Source organism: Myxine glutinosa, chromosome 7, assembly GCF_964187855.1.
Source record: "Myxine glutinosa chromosome 7, kmMyxGlut1.1, whole genome shotgun sequence".
Classification (NCBI taxonomy): domain Eukaryota; kingdom Metazoa; phylum Chordata; class Myxini; order Myxiniformes; family Myxinidae; genus Myxine; species Myxine glutinosa.
The window spans coordinates 187,003,052-187,024,164 of record NC_136267.1 but is presented as its reverse complement, the minus strand read 5'-3'; the positions used below and the strand labels follow the sequence as shown (position 1 = coordinate 187,024,164).

Below are 21,113 nucleotides of genomic sequence, written 5' to 3'. Positions count from 1 at the left end.
CGTATCCTTGGTGGTCAACCGCGACTTACCCTTCCTTGGTAATAACCCACAACTTACCCTTGGTAATCACCCGCGGGTGCGACTTACCCTTCCTTGGTAATCACCCTCAACTTACCCTTGGTGGTCACTCGCGACTTACCCTTGGCCCAAGATCCAATGATGGCTATATTTTTGGGGATTTCGGATATTTTGGATATGACCTTGATTTTCAACATTGAAGTATTCAAGTGATTTATCTTGTATGTATTGAAGTATTCAAGTTATGATCAAAAATGTGTTTTTTGTTAATTTGGTCACGATTCGAAAAAGTAGGCCAAATACCCTCATCAAATATCAGCTGGTACACTCTGAGGTGAATGAAATTCATTCATTTCATTTCATTTGAATTTCATTCATTCATTCACACTCTGAGGTACTCTGAGACCCCACCTAGACCTCTCCCAGACCTATTCTTGCCCTCTCACAGACATCGCCTATACCCCGCCCAGACTCCCCTCAGACTCCTCGAGCTAGAGCTATTGGAATGCGTCTTATTTAATTTAATATACCACTCCCAAACCACTCCCAGACTCCTCCCAAACCCCACCGAGTCTCCTCCCAAACCACTCCCAGACTCCCCCGAAACCCCACCGAGACAACCCCCAGACCCAACCTTGTCCACTCCTAAACTCCACCCAGTCTCCACCCAGTCTCCTCCTAGTCTCCTCCTAGTCTCCTCCCAGTCTCCTGCCACCGAGACCATTACGATAAAGAACATTTGTATGGATCTCAAACAACAAGCAGAATGAGAAAATTAAACATGCATAACGGATATACAAGATAAATCACAATTTTATTGCAAATGGAAAAAAATAATCGGAACAGGAAAACGAAAGACCCGGAAGAGGTTTAGGGGGAAGAAGAAGAGCAACGTGCGATGAGTAAAGGTTGCTATGCGGATTAAACAAGACATGGGCACGAGTCACGTGGAGTAAAAACCAAGATTTTCAAACCAAAATGGGAAAAACGAAGCGAGCGCGTCAGAAGTTCCACCATACGCTTTCGAAGGGGGTTTATAACGATTCAGGACTGGAGAGAAGCACTCGGGAATGTCGACGTGTACCAGTGGCAGTACCACTTCCACTTCCAGGACCAGTAAGTTTCGTCGGGTCGAATGGGTTTTCATTCAATCATTAATCTCATTTTGGAAATTTGACTAAACTGTACATATTCCATTTGATTCCATCCATGTACCCCTCTACCCCCAATAGGTCCATCATGCCTCAATATCCATGTACCCCCTAACCCCAATAGGTCCATCATGCCTCAATATCCATGTACCCCCCTAACCCCAATAGGTCCATCATGCCTCAATATCCATGTACCCCCCTAACCCCAATCGGTCCATCATGCCTCAATATCCATGTACCCCCTAACCCCAATATCCATGTACCCCCTAACCCCAATAGGTCCATCATGCCTCAATATACATGTACCCCCTAACCCCAATATCCATGTACCCCCAACCCCAATAGGTCCATCATGCCTCAATATCCATGTGCTCCTCTACCCCCAATAGGTCCATCATGCCTCAATATCCATGTACCCCCTAACCCCAATAGGTCCATCATGCCTCAATATTCATGTGCTCCTCTACCCCCAATAGGTCCATCATGCCTCAATATCCATGTACCCCCCTAACCCCAATAGGTCCATCATGCCTCAATATCCATGTACCCCCTAACCCCAATATCCATGTACCCCCTAACCCCAATAGGTCCATCATGCCTCAATATCCATGTGCTCCTCTACCCCCAATAGGTCCATCATGCCTCAATATCCATGTACCCCCTAACCCCAATAGGTCCATCATGCCTCAATATCCATGTACCCCCTAACCCCAATATCCATGTACCCCCCAACCCCAATAGGTCCATCATGCCTCAATATCCATGTACCCCTCTACCCCCAATAGGTCCATCATACCTCAATATCCATGTACCCCCTAACCCCAATAGGTCCATAATTCCTCAATATCCATGTACCCCATACCCCCAATAGGTCCATCATGCCTCAATATCCATGTACCCCCTAACCCCAATAGGTCCATCATGCCTCAATATCCATGTACCCCCTAACCCCAATATCCATGTACCCCCAACCCCAATAGGTCCATCATGCCTCAATATCCATGTGCTCCTCTACCCCCAATAGGTCCATCATGCCTCAATATCCATGTACCCCCTAACCCCAATAGGTCCATCATGCCTCAATATCCATGTGCTCCTCTACCCCCAATAGGTCCATCATGCCTCAATATCCATGTACCCCCCTAACCCCAATAGGTCCATCATGCCTCAATATCCATGTACCCCCTAACCCCAATAACCATGTACCCCCTAACCCCAATAGGTCCATCATGCCTCAATATCCATGTGCTCCTCTACCCCCAATAGGTCCATCATGCCTCAATATCCATGTACCCCCCTAACCCCAATAGGTCCATCATGCGTCAATATCCATGTATCCCCTAACCCCAATATCCATGTACCCCCCAACCCCAATAGGTCCATCATGCCTCAATATCCATGTGCTCCTCTACCCCCAATAGGTCCATCATGCCTCAATATCCATGTACCCCCTAACCCCAATAGGTCCATCATTCCTCAATATCCATGTACCCCATACCCCCAATAGGTCCATCATGCCTCAATATCCATGTACCCCCTAACCCCAATAGGTCCATCATGCCTCAATATCCATGTGCTCCTCTACCCCCAATAGGTCCATCATGCCTCAATATCCATGTACCCCCCTAACCCCAATAGGTCCATCATGCCTCAATATCCATGTACCCCCCTAACCCCAATAGGTCCATCATGCCTCAATATCCATGTACCCCCTAACCCCAATATCCATGTACCCCCTAACCCCAATAGGTCCATCATGCCTCAATATCCATGTACCCCCAACCCCAATAGGTCCATCATGCCTCAATATCCATGTGCTCCTCTACCCCCAATAGGTCCATCATGCCTCAATATCCATGTACCCCTTAACCCCAATAGGTCCATCATTCCTCAATATCCATGTACCCCATACCCCCAATAGGTCCATCATGCCTCAATATCCATGTACCCCCTAACCCCAATAGGTCCATCATGCCTCAATATCCATGTGCTCCTCTACCCCCAATAGGTCCATCATGCCTCAATATCCATGTGCTCCTCTACCCCCAATAGGTCCATCATGCCTCGATATCCATGTACCCCCTAACCCCAATAAGTCCATCATGCCTCAATATCCATGTACCCCTCTACCCCCAATAGGTCCATCATGCCTCAATATCCATGTACCCCTCTACCCCCAATCGGTCCATCATGCTTCAATATCCATGTACCCCTCTACCCCCAATAGGTCCATCATGCCTCAATATCCATGTATCCCTCTACCCCCAATAGGTCCATCATGCCTCAATATCCATGTACCCCCTAACCCCAATAGGTCCATCATGCCTCAATATCCATGTGCTCATCTACCCCCAATAGGTGCATCATGCCTCAATATCCATGTACCCCTCTACCCCCAATAGGTCCATCATGCCTCAATATCCATGTACCCCCTAACCCCAATAGGTCCATCATGCCTCAATATGCATGTGCTCCTCTACCCCCAATAGGTCCATCATGCCTCAATATCCATGTGCCCCTCTACCCCCAATAGGTCCATCATGCCTCAATATCCATGTACCCCCTAACCCCAATAGGTCCATCATGCCTCAATATCCATGTACCCCTCTACCCCCAATAGGTCCATCATGCCTCAATATCCATGTGGTCCTATACCCCCAATAGGTCCATCATGCCTCAATATCCATGTGCCCCGCTACCCCCAATAGGTCCATCATGCCTCAATATCCATGTACCCCTCCATCCCCAATAGGTCCATCATGCCTCAATATCCATGTACCCCTCTACCCCCAATAGGTCCATCATGCTTCAATATCCATGTACTCCTCTACCCCCAATAGGTCCATCGTGCCTCAATATCCATGTACTCCGCTACCCCCAATAGGTCTATCATGCCTCAATATCCATGTACTCTGCTACCCCCAATAGGTCCATCATGCTTCAATATCCATGTACTCTGCTACCCCCAATAGGTCCATCATGCCTCAATATCCATGTATCCCTCTACTCCCAATAGGTCCATCGTGCCTCAATATCAATGCATCTCTCTACTCCCAATGCTGAATATTTAATCCCAATTTAAACCTCTCTACTGTTTCTGGTGCCACTTTACGGAGAGACCATTCTATGCATTAACTACTCTGAGTGGATAAACCTCCTTGCATTAATGCCCTCCAAACTGTTATCTTCTACATTTCACGTAGATACTGATGTAAACACTAAACTATTGCCTATGCTCATGGAAGGTGCTAAATGGCAGCGAGGCCATCAATAATCTTAAAATGATCGATTATTTCATCTTTACTCCAGCAGTCAGAGGCAGGGCTGTTGTGGTGATGGATAAAATAACCTAAGTTCTGTTGCGGTAACTTATACATCAACACACACATAAAGTACATCAAAACGACAACCGCAATGGTTTACATTGAAACAGGTCTTTGTTTGTCGATCAATGTACTTTCTATTTTTTCAAGGAAGGAAATAAATTGAATAGATGACAGCAGGAGGGAGCAGGGCCCCATTCTCTTAATTCAGAGCAGGGCCCCAATCTTTAATTTGTTTTATTTTGCCTTCCTTACTCCGGAGGTTTCCGAAACGGAGTACTCAGGCGCAACTGCAGAGTCTTTCACATTCCGCTCGTGAATTATTTTCATTGCACTAAATAAAGTTACACTTTGTCCACATTCCTTAATCTTTTCTTCGCTCTATATAATTGTTGGAACAGTAGAAAAAGTTAAGTTGAATGTTTTGGCAATATGGAGCATGATGGACAGCCCTGTTTAAAGTCGTTATAAGAATTGTTTTTGTCTTAATTTTACTCCAGATTTCGATACTTATTTAGTGTAACTTACTGGATCCGATCCTCAAATCCAAATACAGATTTCAATTAGATGCTTTAATTAGTCCGTGAGAGGTCGTCGTGGTTCGAGGGCAAAGTACTTTTGAATAGGCTGAAATAAAATGGTGGCTTAAGAACCCAGCTATGTGACGGAGGGCTAGCCAAGATGGCGCACCGCCTTTTTGGTAAGGCTTATTTTATTTTTTTCTAATGAGCACCCCCTAAATTATCTTCAAAAATGTTGTTTAAACACACCCAACATCCAGTTTTTGTCCCCCGTCGCACCGCGGAGCGAAAGGGGGACTATGGTTTTCCCCTCTGTCCGTGTGTCCGTGCGTGTGTCCGTGCGTGCGTGCGTGCGTACGTACGTACGTGCATGCGTAAGCGAAGGACCGCATTCGAATTTGGTGTGTGGGTGCAACCCACGTCAAAATCCATGATGGCCGCCGCCATGTATGTCTGAACCTTGTGAGCAGAATATCTTGAAAAATAAGCGAAGTACCAACTTATAATCTGGTGTGTGGGTGTATCTAGGCATAAGGAAGAACGCTATTGAAAATTTGGTCGTCAAAATCCAAGATGGCCGCCACCATATATATATCTGAACCTTGAGCGAAATATCTTGAAAAATAAGCGAAGTACCAACTTCTAATCTGGTGTGTGGGTGTATCTAGGCATAAGGAAGAACCCTATTGAAAATTGGGTTGCCACGTCAAAATCCAAGATGGCCGCCGCCATGTATGTCTGAACCTTGTGAGCGAAATATCATATCATATCATAGCATGTTTTCTGCGTCTTCCACTTTGTCAACTCACATCACTTCCCCGACGGGGGACCTAGGCGTAACGCTTGTCATTAATGCTCTCCCTTAGAGTTCGATAAGTATGCATGCAAAGTTTGGAGTTTCTAGGTTTGATGGTTTTGGAGTTATGGAGGAGGCACACACACACAAACATTGCCTTTTAGTACTATAGATAGATGAATGAATAGGGGCGGAGGAGAAGGGAAGATGGAGGAAGACACGGCCGCTGTGGCAATCACAAATAACAGTGATGGATAAAGAAAACATCCTCGTTCAAAACACAAAACCATGGTAACTCAAAACAAACGAAGATATTGTTGGTGGAATGTCCTCTCGGGGGTAACTTTGCATCGAGTATAACGGTAGTTATTTCCATAGTGCATGTTTGGTGTAAGATTGAGGTAAAATGACCATATCAGGAAATGTCATTGTTTGTAAAGCAAGCTACTTTCAGCCTTTCTCATGTGTATCGAAGACCGCTTCCCCCTGAAGCCTTTTAATGTTTTATCCCTCTACGAGCAGGAGTACCCGGCGTTGCCAGGGGAGGGGGGAGGCAGGAGAGGCAGGAGAGGCAGGAGAGGCAGGAGAGGCAGGAGAGGGAGGGGTGAGGAAGGGAGTGGGGGGAGTGGAAGGGGGAGGGATGCGAGAGGTGAGGGAAGAGGGATGGGATATATTACATATACATATTTTGGGGATGGGGGGGGGGGGAGGGAGGGTGGCTTTGACAGGCCCCTCCGTTTTGGGGGAGGGAGGATGAGGAGAAAAAATGTACCCGTGCAAAGAGTGTTTCACCTCAGTGTTTCTCAGGTAAAAAATGAAATTGTAATACCCTCTGCCTCCATCACCAGGTGGCACTACACGGTACACATTTACATAGAGAATTAATGCCCCTCTCCTGGGCCCCATGCATGAGGCTGCGGCCACATAGCCTATGTTACCCCCCCCTCCCAGACAAAGTTGTATTTGTATTTGTACCCCGAGTAAAGTATATAAGTGTTTATAGCTGGAGCACCCGGCGTTGCTCAAGCGAAAAAGAAACATTAACATATTTGAAATCATTATTATTATTTTTTTGTATACAAGATCGAGGCTTGTGTAAGAGCTAACATTGATCACAAAAGACAAACTGACACATAACACATATAATAAAGGGAGCGGGAGACAAGATGGGGAGAGAGAGGGAAGCGCACAAGTACAACATTTGAGAGCAGTGACATCGGGAGATCTGTGGGAGGGAGATGAGGCATGGGAAGGGGGGGGGGGTGGGAGAGGTATAAAACACATTGACAATGCTAGGACTTCTCGGAAAGCAGTCGGCATTTAAAAAAAAGTGTATCTTGGGTGAATTAATGGGGGTAGAAAAGATCAAGGTTTTGGATGGGGGAAGATAAGAGATGGTGGTGAACAGCTGTTTGAAAGACTTGGGGGGAGGAGTGGGATTGAAAAGAGTGATGAGAGTTTGTTCCAGAGGTGGGAGAAAAGAGGAATGAAAGAGTGAAGGTGAGCAGAGAGTCTTGATTTTGGTAATTTCACCATAAGAGGGTTTCTGGCAGATCTTGTGCGACCTGTAGGAATATTTGGGCGACAGAGCTGGGGGAGCAAGGCCGGAGAGGAGTCGGTAGAAGACAGAAAGACCACAAACCTGCCTGCGGTGAGTAAGTGAAAGGCCCTCGGAGTTAGCTTCATCGCGGGAGATTCTAATGATTCTGAAAGCTTGACGAAGATCCATTCAGCCATCTCTGAGAAAAATGGTGACACAGACAGACAGACAGACAGACAGACAGACCAACAGCTCTTTTATAGTAGATAATCTGCCTTGCATTATTTTTATGAGGATGAGCTGGGCTGTAGGCGCAGGTTTTGGTGGGAAACGCTGCGACCACCACCCTGCCCCTCCCCCTCCCTGACCAGCACTGTCTAGGTGAGAAGCCCCGATGCGATGCCCCACCCACTAAGTGGGGTCACCAGCCAATAACAGCCGTGTGGGGTGGGGCCAATGACCTCACGGCGTGAGACAATTAATGGCAGGGGATGCTGAACTGCAAGGTGGGGAAAGATAAGCTCGGACCTGTTAGATATTTGTTATGGCAAGTATATAAACATGGCAAGTTGGCAAGATAAAACATGGCAAGATAAAAATGGCAAGTATATAAACTTTATTCAATCCAATTATTGTAAATATGAACAATGTCCTTGTTAAGGGTTCAGTAAGTCTGCATGAAAACAACCATTTTATTTGCACAGGATAATTTGAATCCTTAGCTAATGAGAAATTTTACGCAACATTGCCAGGTCCACTTGTGCAAATGAATGCCATCTATGCCGATTGTCGATGCAAGGCCAAGGCTGGACAGACCTTTTCCAAATTATTGGGTAAGAAAGACACAAAGGCAAAGCCCAGTGGGTATTGGGTACAAGGAGCTAAGATGAGTACAGAGCGGGATGGGTTGGATGCAGCATCTTCCATGAAATTGAGAAATTCTCAAGCAGAGTCTGCGGTGGAACCATTTGATGCGAGGGATGGGATAAAGCGGGACTAAGTGGGAAAACATGTTAGGGGTCACATGACCTCTGGACCACCCTGTACAAATGATTGTTATTGCTTCTTTGTATTCGCACCCTTGTTATAGTTAAATATACCATCATAAATTAACTTGTTCCTGGGGTAATTTTACTTGTTTTGATCGGCAGCCTCATTGGATGAAAATGTCTGTTAATGGACTGATTGGATTTTTGGCGGATATCTAGCACCCATTACACCACGTCCCTGCATCGGGGCGACCGCCGCTTGGGAAGTTAATTTGGTGATCGGGCGCACGGTACTACTGGTGTATCGCTTGACTGAATTGGGCTTTCCACCACAGTAGGTAACGCATAAGCCTGGTACCTTACTCAGCGTACCGGAATCAGTTGGCCAGCATGACTACTTTGCGGTTCGTTCGGGATTCAGACCAGGCAACTGGGCCGAGTCCGGCGACTGTAACAATATATTTGATGAACTTTCCCAATTGAAGTGTTCTCAAGAGCATTGGATGGAGCCACGTCATGTTCGCAAAATCAACCACACCAAAATATAAACACGGACATTTCCATTGTGGTTCTGGTAACATTTGTTTAGAACTTCATGGATTGATTCTAAGACCCACTGTATTTGTTTATGAATAAATTATAAACCTTGTCGGCCGACTAAACATAAATTACAGAAAGTTGGATTATTTCGTCATATAACTAGGATTGAGGAAAGAAATCTGTCCGAGAAATTGGTGGTGAGGCAAGAGAAACTAGGTGAGAAGCAAGCCCGAGTTATTTTGAAACCCATTTGGTGGGTAGTCATTAGGGCACGAACTAGAGATGTTGAAATAAGAATGTCGCTCTCATGAGAACGGGATAGAAAGTCAGAATAAGTATGGAAGGTAGATAATTATCGACAGATGAGGAGCACAAAATACAGAGAGATCAGGATGAGCAAGTTTTAGAAAATGACGAGTTGTGTTCCTGTTTAAAAGTCCTACTTGTACTTGGTTTGTTCCATACTCGATTCTAAAGTTTGTTTTTGTATCTTATTGTATACACTTTCTATTAATATCGTTGTTACTGCTCAAATTACTTTATTTGATGCTTTTGCTTTTGTTGGTGTTCAGCAAGGAGAACTGGCAAAGTTTGATGGAGAGGGCAATGTTTTTGCCAATATTCAAATTGACCCCAACAAGCTGGTGCAACAACTTGATCAAGATGATTGCAAAAGTGTACGGTCTACTCGAAGTGGTGAGTTGTTCCTGTGTTATGATAACCTATTCGACCTTTTTGATGATCGTGACAGCATGACCTTGAGCACGTCATAAAAGTGAACCAGTGGTGTTTCTTTGTGTCCTCTGTCGTGATAGTCCAATTGACATGGTTCGTACAGTCCTTAAAACTCCTTGAAAGTCCTGGTAAAATGAGAAATAATTTTCCAGTACTGGAAAGTCATGGAAAACTTGTCCAAGTCCTTGAAACCTCTGGGAAGTTGAGAAACTTGCACAAATATAAATAATCTGCGAAACCCCTGGTTATAACCACCTTTAGAGGCCATTTTTCCCCGCAAAGCGGGGGTTGGCCTTTTTCGGGAACCGTGGTTGTTGTTTTTTGGTCCCCTTTTTGAAGCAATGTTTTACGGCCGGATGCCCTTCCTGCCGCCAACCCTTTTTGCCGCCTTTAACGACAAACAGGGAATTACCAGTGAACTGGTACTCAATTAGCCGACCTCGGAAGGATGGCAGGCTGAGTCAACCCCCCTGGCGTTAATTCAGCGATCGACCGGGATTCGAACCCAGGATCCGAGGATCCTAAGCCGGCACCCTAGCCGCGAGCCCAACACCAGGGAAATTTTAATTCCACCAGTCTCTTGAAGAGAATGTTACCTATTTTAAACTCTCCCAATAATTTACCAAAACTGCACCAAAATTGGTTTTCGTATTCTGTCTACAATGGCGGGTCACCACACGAAACGTGTTCTTCCAGAATGACAATTTATTAGAAGGCGCACAGGTTGACAAAAATGGAGAATCCCAGGAAAAACGATAGACGGACAGGAAAACAGGAAGATAAATAAATAAAGCACACTCGTGATCCAGTAAAACGAAAACTCACTTGATCAGCTCCAATCCCTCCCCCTCTCTCATAGAGTGCCTCCCTCCTCCCCGAGCTAATTGGAATATCGCAGCTACCAAATATTTGTCAATGTGGTGCATCGTCCCCCTTTGTGATTAAAACTCCATGTATGCATAATTTTCTAAAATTTTCTCTCATCTCCCCTTCCTGTCCAAGCTAGAGTTCCTCAGCGCAGTGTTCTGGGCCCTGTGCTTTTTCTGGTCTTCATCACTGATCTCTCCGACTCTGGAAAATCCTCTCTTTCTCGTTGCTGATGACGCTACTCTCTGCCGCTCCATACCTCAACCCTCAGATCGGCAGCCCGCAGCCTCCTCACTCTCTGCAAACAACAACAACAACATGCATTTTAAGGCCATTTTCCCTGCGAGAGCGGGGGTTAGCCTTGCGGTCCCCATGACAATCTTCTCCATTTTGCCCTATTTTCTGCATCTCTCCTTGTTAACCTCCTTGCCCGCATTTCTTCTTCCACCATCTTTAGCCAAGTCTTTCTCGGTCTTTCCCGTCCTCTACTTCCTTCTACATTCATTTCCATCACTCTTCTCAACCAGTTACTTTCATCTTTCCTCAACACATGACCAAACCATCTCAACCTGTTCCTCTTGACAGCATCAATCACAGGCTCTATTCCCATCATCTTTCGCAATTCATCATTTGTCTTCCTCTCTCTCAACGATACTCTACCCATCCACCGAACCATTTGCATTTCCACCCTTTCCAGCCTTCGTTGCTGCTCTACGTTCATTACCCATGTCTCGCTCCCATAAATCATAACACTTCTCACACATGCAGCATACACCTTTCCCTTCAGCTTCAACGACACTCCCCTCCTCATCAGCACGCCACTCAGTTCCCGAAACTTCTTCCATGCACATCTCGCTCCAGCAACCGTTGCCGAGTCTGATCCACCTTCTCCATTCAGCATGTCTCCGAGGTAGCAAAATGTTTTCACACCTTCCAGCTTCATGCCATCTCCAAGATCCAACTCAACATTTCCTCCATCTGCAGATCCCTCTGTGCACACCTTACATTTGAATGTAGCTGTCACACTGGTTAATGACCCTGTCAAACCACTACATTTTTGATGAACCCACTCAGCGCACATTGTACATTGAATGGAGTTCACTCCGACACCTTTCCGACACACAGCAGATGGCCACTTCCCAGTTCTTTCCACCTCACCACATGCTTTACCACTTGCCATCACCTTCGTCTTTCCGATATTCACCTTCAGACCTTTTGTCTCCATACATTCCTTCCACTTGTTCATCTTCTCCTTCAATCCATCCATACTTTCCACCATCAACACCAGATCATCTGCATACAACAACTCCCATGGTAAACCCTCCTTTACGTTCTGAGCCAGCACCTCCATCACAGCTACAAATAGTAGTGGACTTAGTACCGACCCCTGATGCACTCCCACCTTCACCTCAAACTCACCACTGTTCCCGTCCTTCGTCCTTACAGCTGAGCGCGCTCTTTTGTACATTGCCATCACTACTCTGATCAACCATTCCTCCACTCCTAACTTCCTCAATGGCCATGTCACTACTTCACATGGAACCCTATCGAATACTTTCTCCAGATCAACAAACCCAAGAAACAACTTCTTCCTCTTCTCCATGTACTTCTCCTGCAACTGCCTCACAATAAAGAGCGCGTCTGTCGTTCCTCTTCCTGGCACCTTCGTCTTTCCGATATTCACCTTCAGACCTTTTGTCTCCATACATTCCTTCCACATTCCTCACTCTCTGCAGACCTGGACAAAATCACAGACTGGGCAAACAAGTGGAACATGTCTTTCAATCCTGACAAATCTCACACTCTTACGATGTCTCTCCGAAAAGACTGACTGGACAACCCTCCCATCTACTTTCTGAATAATCCTCTCCAAGAAGTTCTGTCACTCAAGCTTTTGGGTCTCACTATCTGCCATGATCTTACCTGGGAAAACCACATTTCCAAGCTGGCCTCCAAAGCCAGTCGCCGACTGGGCATCCTGCGTCGTGCGAAGTCCTTCCTTGGCACACCTGAGCTCCTCACCACATACAAGGCTTTCATCCGCAGCTCAATGGAGTACTGCTCTCCCCTCTGGGCTGGTAGACTCATAGACCTCACACCTCATAGGTGTACCTCATATGAGTGAGAGTATCGGCTCGGCCGTGGCCGAAGCCGTTGATTCCGCCGTAGCACGCTAACGCATAGGCTCGCGCGTCCCCGGTCCGCCGGGGCTCCGCGGGTGTCCTACCGTGCCCGGCACTGCTGATCTCTCAAACTTCCGGGAGTAGGTGCCGGTGCCCGGGGACGGAGTTCGCTGTCTAAACATGGTAGCGCTAGGCCAGTGGGACCGCCGGGACCCACGTGCACTCACAAGTTGTTCTGCGCGTGGGCGGCAGTATCAGACTGGGGTGCCCAAACGCTCCCCGGCTAAAGTTCATCCTGAAAGCACCCACATTGTGCGGACAAACCAAGTCAAGGGCCACGTGGTCAGGAGAACCTCGTCCCTTCCGGTCACACTTTGCCTATCGGCCGGCCTCGAAGACCGAAATTGTGACGGTGTCACCCGAACCTCATATGAGTACCCCTCATAGACTACCTCACACCTAGCTCGTCTTCACGCTGTTTTTTTTTTTTTTTTTTTTTTTTTTTTTTTTTTTTTTTTTTGTATACAAGATCGAGGCTCGTGAAAGAGCGAACATTAATCACACAGAAAGACAAACAGACACATAAAACAAATAACATCGGGAGCGGTAGACAAGATGGGGAGAGAGGGGGAAGGACACAAACACAATATTTGAGAGCAGGGACCGAGAGACATGGAGACATCGAGAGATCTGTGGGAGGGAGAGGGCTTTGGGGGGGAGGCATGTGAAGGGGGGGAGGTATGTGAAGGGGGGGGGGTGGGAGAGGTATAAACATATGGACACTGCCATGATTTCCAGGAAAGAAGTTGGAATTTCAAACAAGGTGGATCTGGGGTGAATTAGTGGGGGTAGAAAAGATCAAGGTTATGGATGGGGGAAGATAAGAGATGGTGGTGAACAGCTGTTTTAAAGACCTGGAGGGAGGAGAGGGATTGAAGGGAGTGTGGGAGTTTGTTCCACAGGCGGGAGAAAAGAGGAATGAAAGAGTGAAGGTGAGCAGAGAGCCGAGATTTCGGCAGTTTAACCATCAGAGGGTTGCTGGCAGATCTTGTGCGACCTGTAGGAATATTTGGGGGACAGAGCACAGAGAGAGCTGGGGGAGCAAGGCCGGAGAGGAGTCGGTAGAAGACAGAAAGGCCACCTACCTGCCTGCGGTGAGTGAGTGAAAGGCCCTCAGAGATAGCTTCATCGTGGGAGATTCCAATGATTTCAATGATTCCAATGATTCCAGTCTTGTCTGATATACATAAACAAGCTCTCTGATGCACTGAAAACCCCCATATTCTACTTTCCAGATGGGTACACATTGCACGCCATATAGCACAACACTGACAGGAAGCAGCTGTGTCACTTATGCCCTACATTCCGAAACCAAAGCGTTCAGAATCATGGGAATCTCCCGCGATGACGCTATCTCTGAGGGCCTTTCACTCACTCACCGCAGGCAGGTAGGTGGTCTTTCTGTCTTCTACCGACTCCTCTCCGGCCTTGCTCCCCCAGCTCTCTCTGTGCTCTGTCCCCCAAATATTCCTACAGGTCGCACAAGATCTGCCAGCAACCCTCTGATGGTTAAACTGCCGAAATCTCGGCTCTCTGCTCGCCTTCACTCTTTCATTCCTCTTTTCTCCCGCCTCTGGAACAAACTCCCCCACTCCCTTCAATCGCACTCCTCCCTCCAGGTCTTTAAAACAGCTGTTCACCACCATCTCTTATCTTCCCCCATCCAAAACCTTGATCTTTTCTACCCCCACTAATTCACCCCAGATCCACCTTGTTTGAAATTCCAACTTCTTTCCTGGAAGTCCTGAGTGTCCATATGTTTTATACCTCTCCCACCCCCCCCCCCCCCCTTCCCATGCCTCCCCCCAAAAGCCCTCTCCCTCCCACAGATCTCTCGATGTCTCCATGTCTCTCGGTCCCTGCTCTCAAATGTTGTGTTTGTGTGCTTCCCCCTCTGTCCCCATCTTGTCTACCGCTCCCGATGTTATTTGTTTTATGTGTCGGTTTGTCTGTTTGTCTTTCTGTGTGATTAATGTTCGCTCTTTCACGAGCCTCGATCTTGTATCCAAAAAAAAAAAAAAAAGCAGTCATGAAATGCTTGGGATCGCCATAGGAAGTGAGCTTAGGGCAGGATGTTTGGGATCGCCACAGGCAGTGAGCTTGGGGCAGGATGTTTGGGATCGCCACAGGAAGTGAGCTTAGGGCAGGATGTTTGGGATCGCCACAGGCAGTGAGCTTGGGGCAGGATGTTTGGGATCGCCACAGGCAGTGAGCTTAGGGCAGGATGTCTGGGATTGCCACAGGCAGTGAGCTTAGGGCAGGATGTCTGGGATCGCCACAGGCAGTGAGCTTAGGGCAGGATGTTTGGGATCGCCACAGGCAGTGAGCTTAGGGCAGGATGTCTGGGGTCGCCACAGGCAGTGAGCTTAGGGCAGGATGTTTGGGATCGCCACAGGCAGTGAGCTTAGGGCAGGATGTCTGGGGTCGCCACAGGCAGTGAGCTTAGGGCAGGATGTTTGGGATCGCCACAGGCAGTGAGCTTGGGGCAGGATGTTTAAACAGTGTTGAATGATTGAGATATGTTGAGGGAGATGGTAATGACCTTTTGAGATTTTGGACCTCTGACCATTGGTGAGAGAAGCACCAACACGTCCACAGTTGAGGGACCAGCAAACAATCAATGGTCAGAAATTAGGATTTTTCAGAGATCCACAAAGTTTGATTTCGGCAGCGATTCCACGACTTTGCTTGAACGTAATTGGAACCAAGATGACTGCCATGTAGTGGAGAGAATCTGTATTTATACCCTTCTTGTGAATGAGAATGATGTTAGCCAACATCCAGTTGGACTGAGTGCAGCCAAAGTACAGACTGAGCAGCACAGACAAAGGAGAAGCAAGAGTAACAGAGCAGGAACTGAGAAGACTGGAAATGAATGCCATCTATGCCGATTGTCGAGGCAAGGCCAAGGCTGGACACACCTTTTCCAAATTATTGGGTAAGAAAGACACGAAGCCCAGTAGGTATTGGGTACAAGGAGCTAAGATGAGTGTTGGATGCAGCATCTTGCATCAAATTGAGAAATTCTCAAGCAGAGTCTGCAGTGGAACCATTTGATGCGAGAGATGGGATAAAGCGGGACAATGTACCAGAGATGGACTTTACAAGGAGCTACCATAACCTGAAGGAGGGGATCTGGTTGGAAAATTCAGCCTTAACAAAAACAAGATGGTTTTTCCTGGCTTGCCACACACAAGGAACAGAGTCAGGATGGATGTTTTGGAATTATAATATATATATATATATATATTAAATTAATTATGGGAGATGGACATTGCAGAAAAATCTGACATTTATCACATATCGTTGGTGTCCCATAAGAAGTTGTTGCTGAACCTTATTCTTAAAACAGTGTATTCCATATGGTATTGGAACCCCGGCAACATTTTTTTTTTTTTTTTTTTTTTGTATACAGAATCGAGACTCATGAAAGAGCTAACATTTATCAAACAAACAAATCAAACAAACAAGCAAACAAAGTATATAAAAAGGGGAGCAGTAGACAAGATGAGGAGAGAAGGGGAGGCACACAAGCACAACATTTGAGAGCAGGGACATCGGGAGATGTGTGGGAGGGAGAGGGCTTGGGGGGAGGCAGTATAGGTATAAAACGCAAGGACACCAAGGACCTCCAGGAAAGAAGTTGGTGTTTCAAAAAAGTGGATTTGGGGTGAAATTAGCGGGGGTAGAAAAATGTACTCATGTACTCATGTGTTGCAGCTAATTTATTTGTGTTGCAGCAAATTTATTTGTGTTGCAGCTAATTTATTTGTGTTGCAGCAAATTTATTTGTGTTGCAGCAAATTTATTTGTGTTGCAGCAAATTTATTTGTGTTGCAGCAAATTTATTTGTGTTGCAGCAAATTTATTTGTGTTGCAGCAAATTTATTTGTGTTGCAGCAAATGTATTTGTGTTGCAGCAAATTTATTTGTGTTGCAGCAAATTTATTTGTGTTGCAGCAAATTTATTTGTGTTGCAGCAAATTTATTTGTGTTGCAGCAAATTTATTTGTGTTGCAGCAAATTTATTTGTGTTGCAGCAAATTTATTTGTGTTGTAGCAAATTTATTTGTGTTGCAGCTAATTTATTTGTGTTGCAGCAAATTTATTTGTGTTGCAGCAAATTTATTTGTGTTGCAGCAAATTTATTTGTGTTGCAGCAAATTTATTTGTGTTGCAGCAAATTTATTTGTGTTGCAGCAAATGTATTTGTGTTGCAGCAAATTTATTTGTGTTGCAGCAAATTTATTTGTGTTGCAGCAAATTTATTTGTGTTGCAGCAAATTTATTTGTGTTGCAGCAAATTTATTTGTGTTGCAGCAAATTTATTTGTGTTGCAGCAAATTTATTTGTGTTGTAGCAAATTTATTTGTGTTGTAGCAAATTTATTTGTGTTGTAGCAAATTTATTTGTGTTGCAGCAAATTTATTTGTGTTGCAGCAAATTTATTTGTGTTGCAGCAAATTTATTTGTTTTGTAGCAAATTTATTTGTGTTGCAGCAAAAAATTTTGTGTTGCAGCAAATTTATTTGTGTTGCAGCAAATTTATTTGTGTTGCAGCAAATTTATTTGTGTTGCAGCAAATTTATTTGTGTTGCAGCAAATTTATTTGTGTTGCAGCAAATTTATTTGTGTTGCAGCAAATTTATTTGTGTTGCAGCAAATTTATTTGTGTTGCAGCAAATTTATTTGTGTTGTAGCAAATTTATTGTTGTCGCAAATTTATTGTTGTCCTGAGATTCTGTGATATTTTTGATTCTGCTTATTTGTGCCACCAAAGGGATTTTGCAATTGCTTGGAGATTTTGCAAATTGGATAAACAGCCGACACATGCATGTTTTGTCAGTAAGTTTGGCCGATAACTTTTTGATCCTCATTGGTTGCATTTTCATTACATTTGTAACTGTGGAATTCTTGTTTTTTCAGTTCAGAACCAGATACCGAAGAAAGAGAAAAGGAAGCTCAGACATGAGAGGTTTTTACAAAGTAAGTGTGTATACTGTACCCAGGAAGTTACAAATACAGGGATACTGTGATTTGCGTCATCGATCACTGGGTACCCAAGCTTTGAATTGCATCTCTTTACATCGAAGTTACGTCGTTCAAGCCACGTGCTTTGGCTTTTACTTCTCCTGAGCCGCCCAGTCTCTTGCCGAGACGTTGAGATCGTTAACGTTTTGAAGCTTGCAGGCCCGCACACAGCCAAACATCAAGACGTGTCGGCATTAACGTGCGACGGAGGTTTTGTACAGTCCTACCTCACACTTCAACCTCAACGCGGCAAACCGAGCTGCGGTGTTGCCAGACCTTAAAAGTGTAAAGATCAAAAAATAAAAAGATCAAAAAAATAAAAACCAATACCATTTCACTCACCAATTGTATTTAACCTCCATCACACTTAAATTACCATGTGAGAAGGACAAAGCGTGCGTGGCTGCGCTGTGCCGGTGTGCGTGCCGCCAAGGGCAACCTTTGCGGATGGAAGAACATTCCTGCAATCTGTGCACCAGGCCCATGTCATGCTGTACCTGTCGTCCTGTTCGTAATATTCCAGTACAGAATGTAAATTTAGACCGATTGGATGGCACTGCAGTCAGACGCGACGCCACCATGAATGCTCTTCATATTCAAATTCTTTATTCGATTGTCCACGTAAAATGTGGAAACGTTTCCTCCACTGTCGATTCACTTCAAATTCCATTGACCGGGCGGCTCAGGAAAATTGGCTTCGGAAAAGCCTAAGCACGTGAATTGAATGATGCAACTTCGATGTAAAGTGTTCTCTACTTTATTCTTCTTCTGATGTTACTACGATAAGGCCAAAAAAAAAAAAACATGTTTAGCGTCCTGCCTTTTTGAAAAAAAGGACGAGGAGGCACCTTTTTTTCTTTCTTTTTTTTTCAAAAATGGCTGCCAGGCTCATTTTTCCCAAGATGGTCGCCTGTTTTTTTGTTTCTTTAGATTTGAAATACATGTAGAATGTTTGGGTCTTGACGATCTGTGTTGACAAAATACAACATGCACTGAGTAACATATTAATAAAAGACTAGTAAAAGAGACCATTTCATATATTTGCATCCTGTACTTTGTTTTCTTTTGTGTCTTTATACAGGTATACAGAAAAATTCAAGATGAGATTTGCAAACAATATCTTACCTATTTTATTATTACAATACAATAATGTATCTAAATGCATTTTACATTATATTTCATTATTTCTCAACCATATCTTCTTCCTAACATGGTAAAGCTACATGTACTCTACTTTTTGTTTACTTTTTGAATTTTAAATACTAAAATACCTTCCAGTTCTGTGTTTATTCCTACTAACAAAACAAAAGTTTCTCATCCATTGCATGTATTTGATTTTATCTGTTGTTGAATCTGACAGAAAGCTGATAGAGAGGCTATGTTCAAAATTTGCATTTGCATTGTTTCAATCAAATTTGTTTTGCTATGGGGCAAAACTTGTGGTTAATCTTTAATTATAAATTGTTATAAAAAATTATTAATAGAGTATTACTCTCAATATAGCCAAAGTTTCTTTATGATTCCCAGTATTCTCTCATGTTTCTGGTCTGTCCAAAAAAAAAAAAAAAAAAAAAAAAAAGGAGGCGGCCTCTAAAAAGGAACCGGGCGGCACGCTAAACATGAATATTTTTTTGTTTGGCCTTAGTGGATGCCTTAAAGAAGAAGAAGACTTTATTCTGCCTTTGCAGCAGTGTATGTGACAAGGACGAAATGATTAGATTTTGGTAACAACCTGGAATCGGATCCGGCTAGTATATATTTATTTTTTTACGTGATTCTTCACCATTGGGAGATCGGGCCAAAAACGATACGTAGCAGGATATCTCAAAACGTTATGGACGTAATTGGACGAAACTGGTGGACCGGTTGTGTGTGTGACGAGGACTAATCAATTCGATTTTGGTGAAGATCTGAATGTGGATTCGGATACGAGAATTATTTAATTTTTAAGTGATTATTCACCATTGAGAGATCAGGTGAATAACGATATATATATTAAAAAAAAGTTACGGACCAGTTATGACTAGACTTGGTGGACGAGTTGGTTCGGTGGAGAACAAGCCAAATAGATTTTGGTTCAGGTCTGAATCCAGATCCGGCCTATCATTGGGATACAAAACATAAACTGTTCAGCCCGGCGGAGGTGTGCGCCCTACCGAGTGCCGTTCTAGTTTACACCGTTTTACTCTACTGCACCGCGTGAGTGGCCACAATGTCTTTGTCACCCCTTGTAAAAATTGTGGCATTGTCTTTGGGGCTTCATTAGAGATTGTTGCACAGCAGCTCTACAAAACTACTGATGACCAAATGAAGCGGTGATATATCACCCCACAAATCCTCCGGAAATTGTCCCACACAACATGGCGCAAATCTTTTTCTCTGTAATGACGATGCTTGAGCACAAACAGATCCGTCGGACACTTGAGGCTTGTGTAATATGCTGTAAAATGTGTAATACAGTAAAAGTACTGCAAACGCATGAGGTATAACTCATAGAACCCTTCAGTGTTGTCGGCTAATGTGACAAAAGGCAATGCAGCAATATTCACAAGGGGGTGACAAGACATTGTGGCCACCTCTGTGGTTCAAGAAAATTATTTAATTTCTAATTTTACTGACAAAATATGTGTTAGAATGAGTGTTAAATGATCTCTCTTTTAGCCAACAAGGTAATATCGTAGGTGAAAATTCCCATGTTAACTTCCTCCCCTCACACCCCTCCCTCCCAATGTTATCCCTTTCCTTTACCGTATTCCTTATCGGAAAAATGTATTTGATTTAAGTTGTTTTGATTTAAGTTGTTTTGATTTAAGTTGTTTTGATTTAAGTTGTTTTGATTTAAGTTGTTTTGATTTAAGTTGTTTTGATTTAAGTTGTTTTGATTTAAGTTGTTTTGATTTAAGTTGCACTTTTCCAGAACGCATTCTTGACGTAAATCTTTTTTTCATACGTACATAGACTTTGCATAATGGATATTATTTTTGTGAAGTTATAAATTATTCCAAGTTATGAATTACATGTGAAAACATTACGTCACATGTTTCATTGCACTCGATGCAACGACTGAAATGAGATCTGCTTTCAATTTGTGTCCATCGGAAATTGGCCTGAATTCATTTGGTGTAATCAATTTATTTAGAAACATCGGAGTTGTGGTGCCACTCATCATCTTTAACCTCATTTGTTGTTCGGGTTTAGAAACCTCGTAGTTGTGGTGCCGCTCATCATCTTTAACCTCATTTGTTGTTGGGGTTTAGAAACCTCGTAGTTGTGGTGCCGTTCATCATCTTTAACCTCATTTGTTGTTGGGGTTTAGAAACCTCATAGTTGTGGTGCCGTTCATCATCTTTAACCTCATTTGTTGTTGGGGTTTAGAAACCTCATAGTTGAGGTGCCGTTCATCATCTTTAACCTCATTT

General features: G+C 44.3%; 1 protein-coding gene across 1 annotated transcript in view; it reads left to right on the top strand.

The window, feature by feature from the left end:
* Positions 1-883: 883 nt before the first annotated feature.
* SLX9 (SLX9 ribosome biogenesis factor) overlaps positions 884-21,113 on the top strand; it is a 70,819-nt gene continuing 50,589 nt past the window's right edge. The window contains exons 1-3 of the mRNA XM_078782628.1: positions 884-1,134; positions 9,451-9,574; positions 17,590-17,649. Coding sequence (XP_078638754.1) covers positions 997-1,134; positions 9,451-9,574; positions 17,590-17,649 — 322 coding nt within the window. The 5' untranslated portion in view covers positions 884-996. The remainder of the gene's footprint in view (positions 1,135-9,450; positions 9,575-17,589; positions 17,650-21,113) is intronic.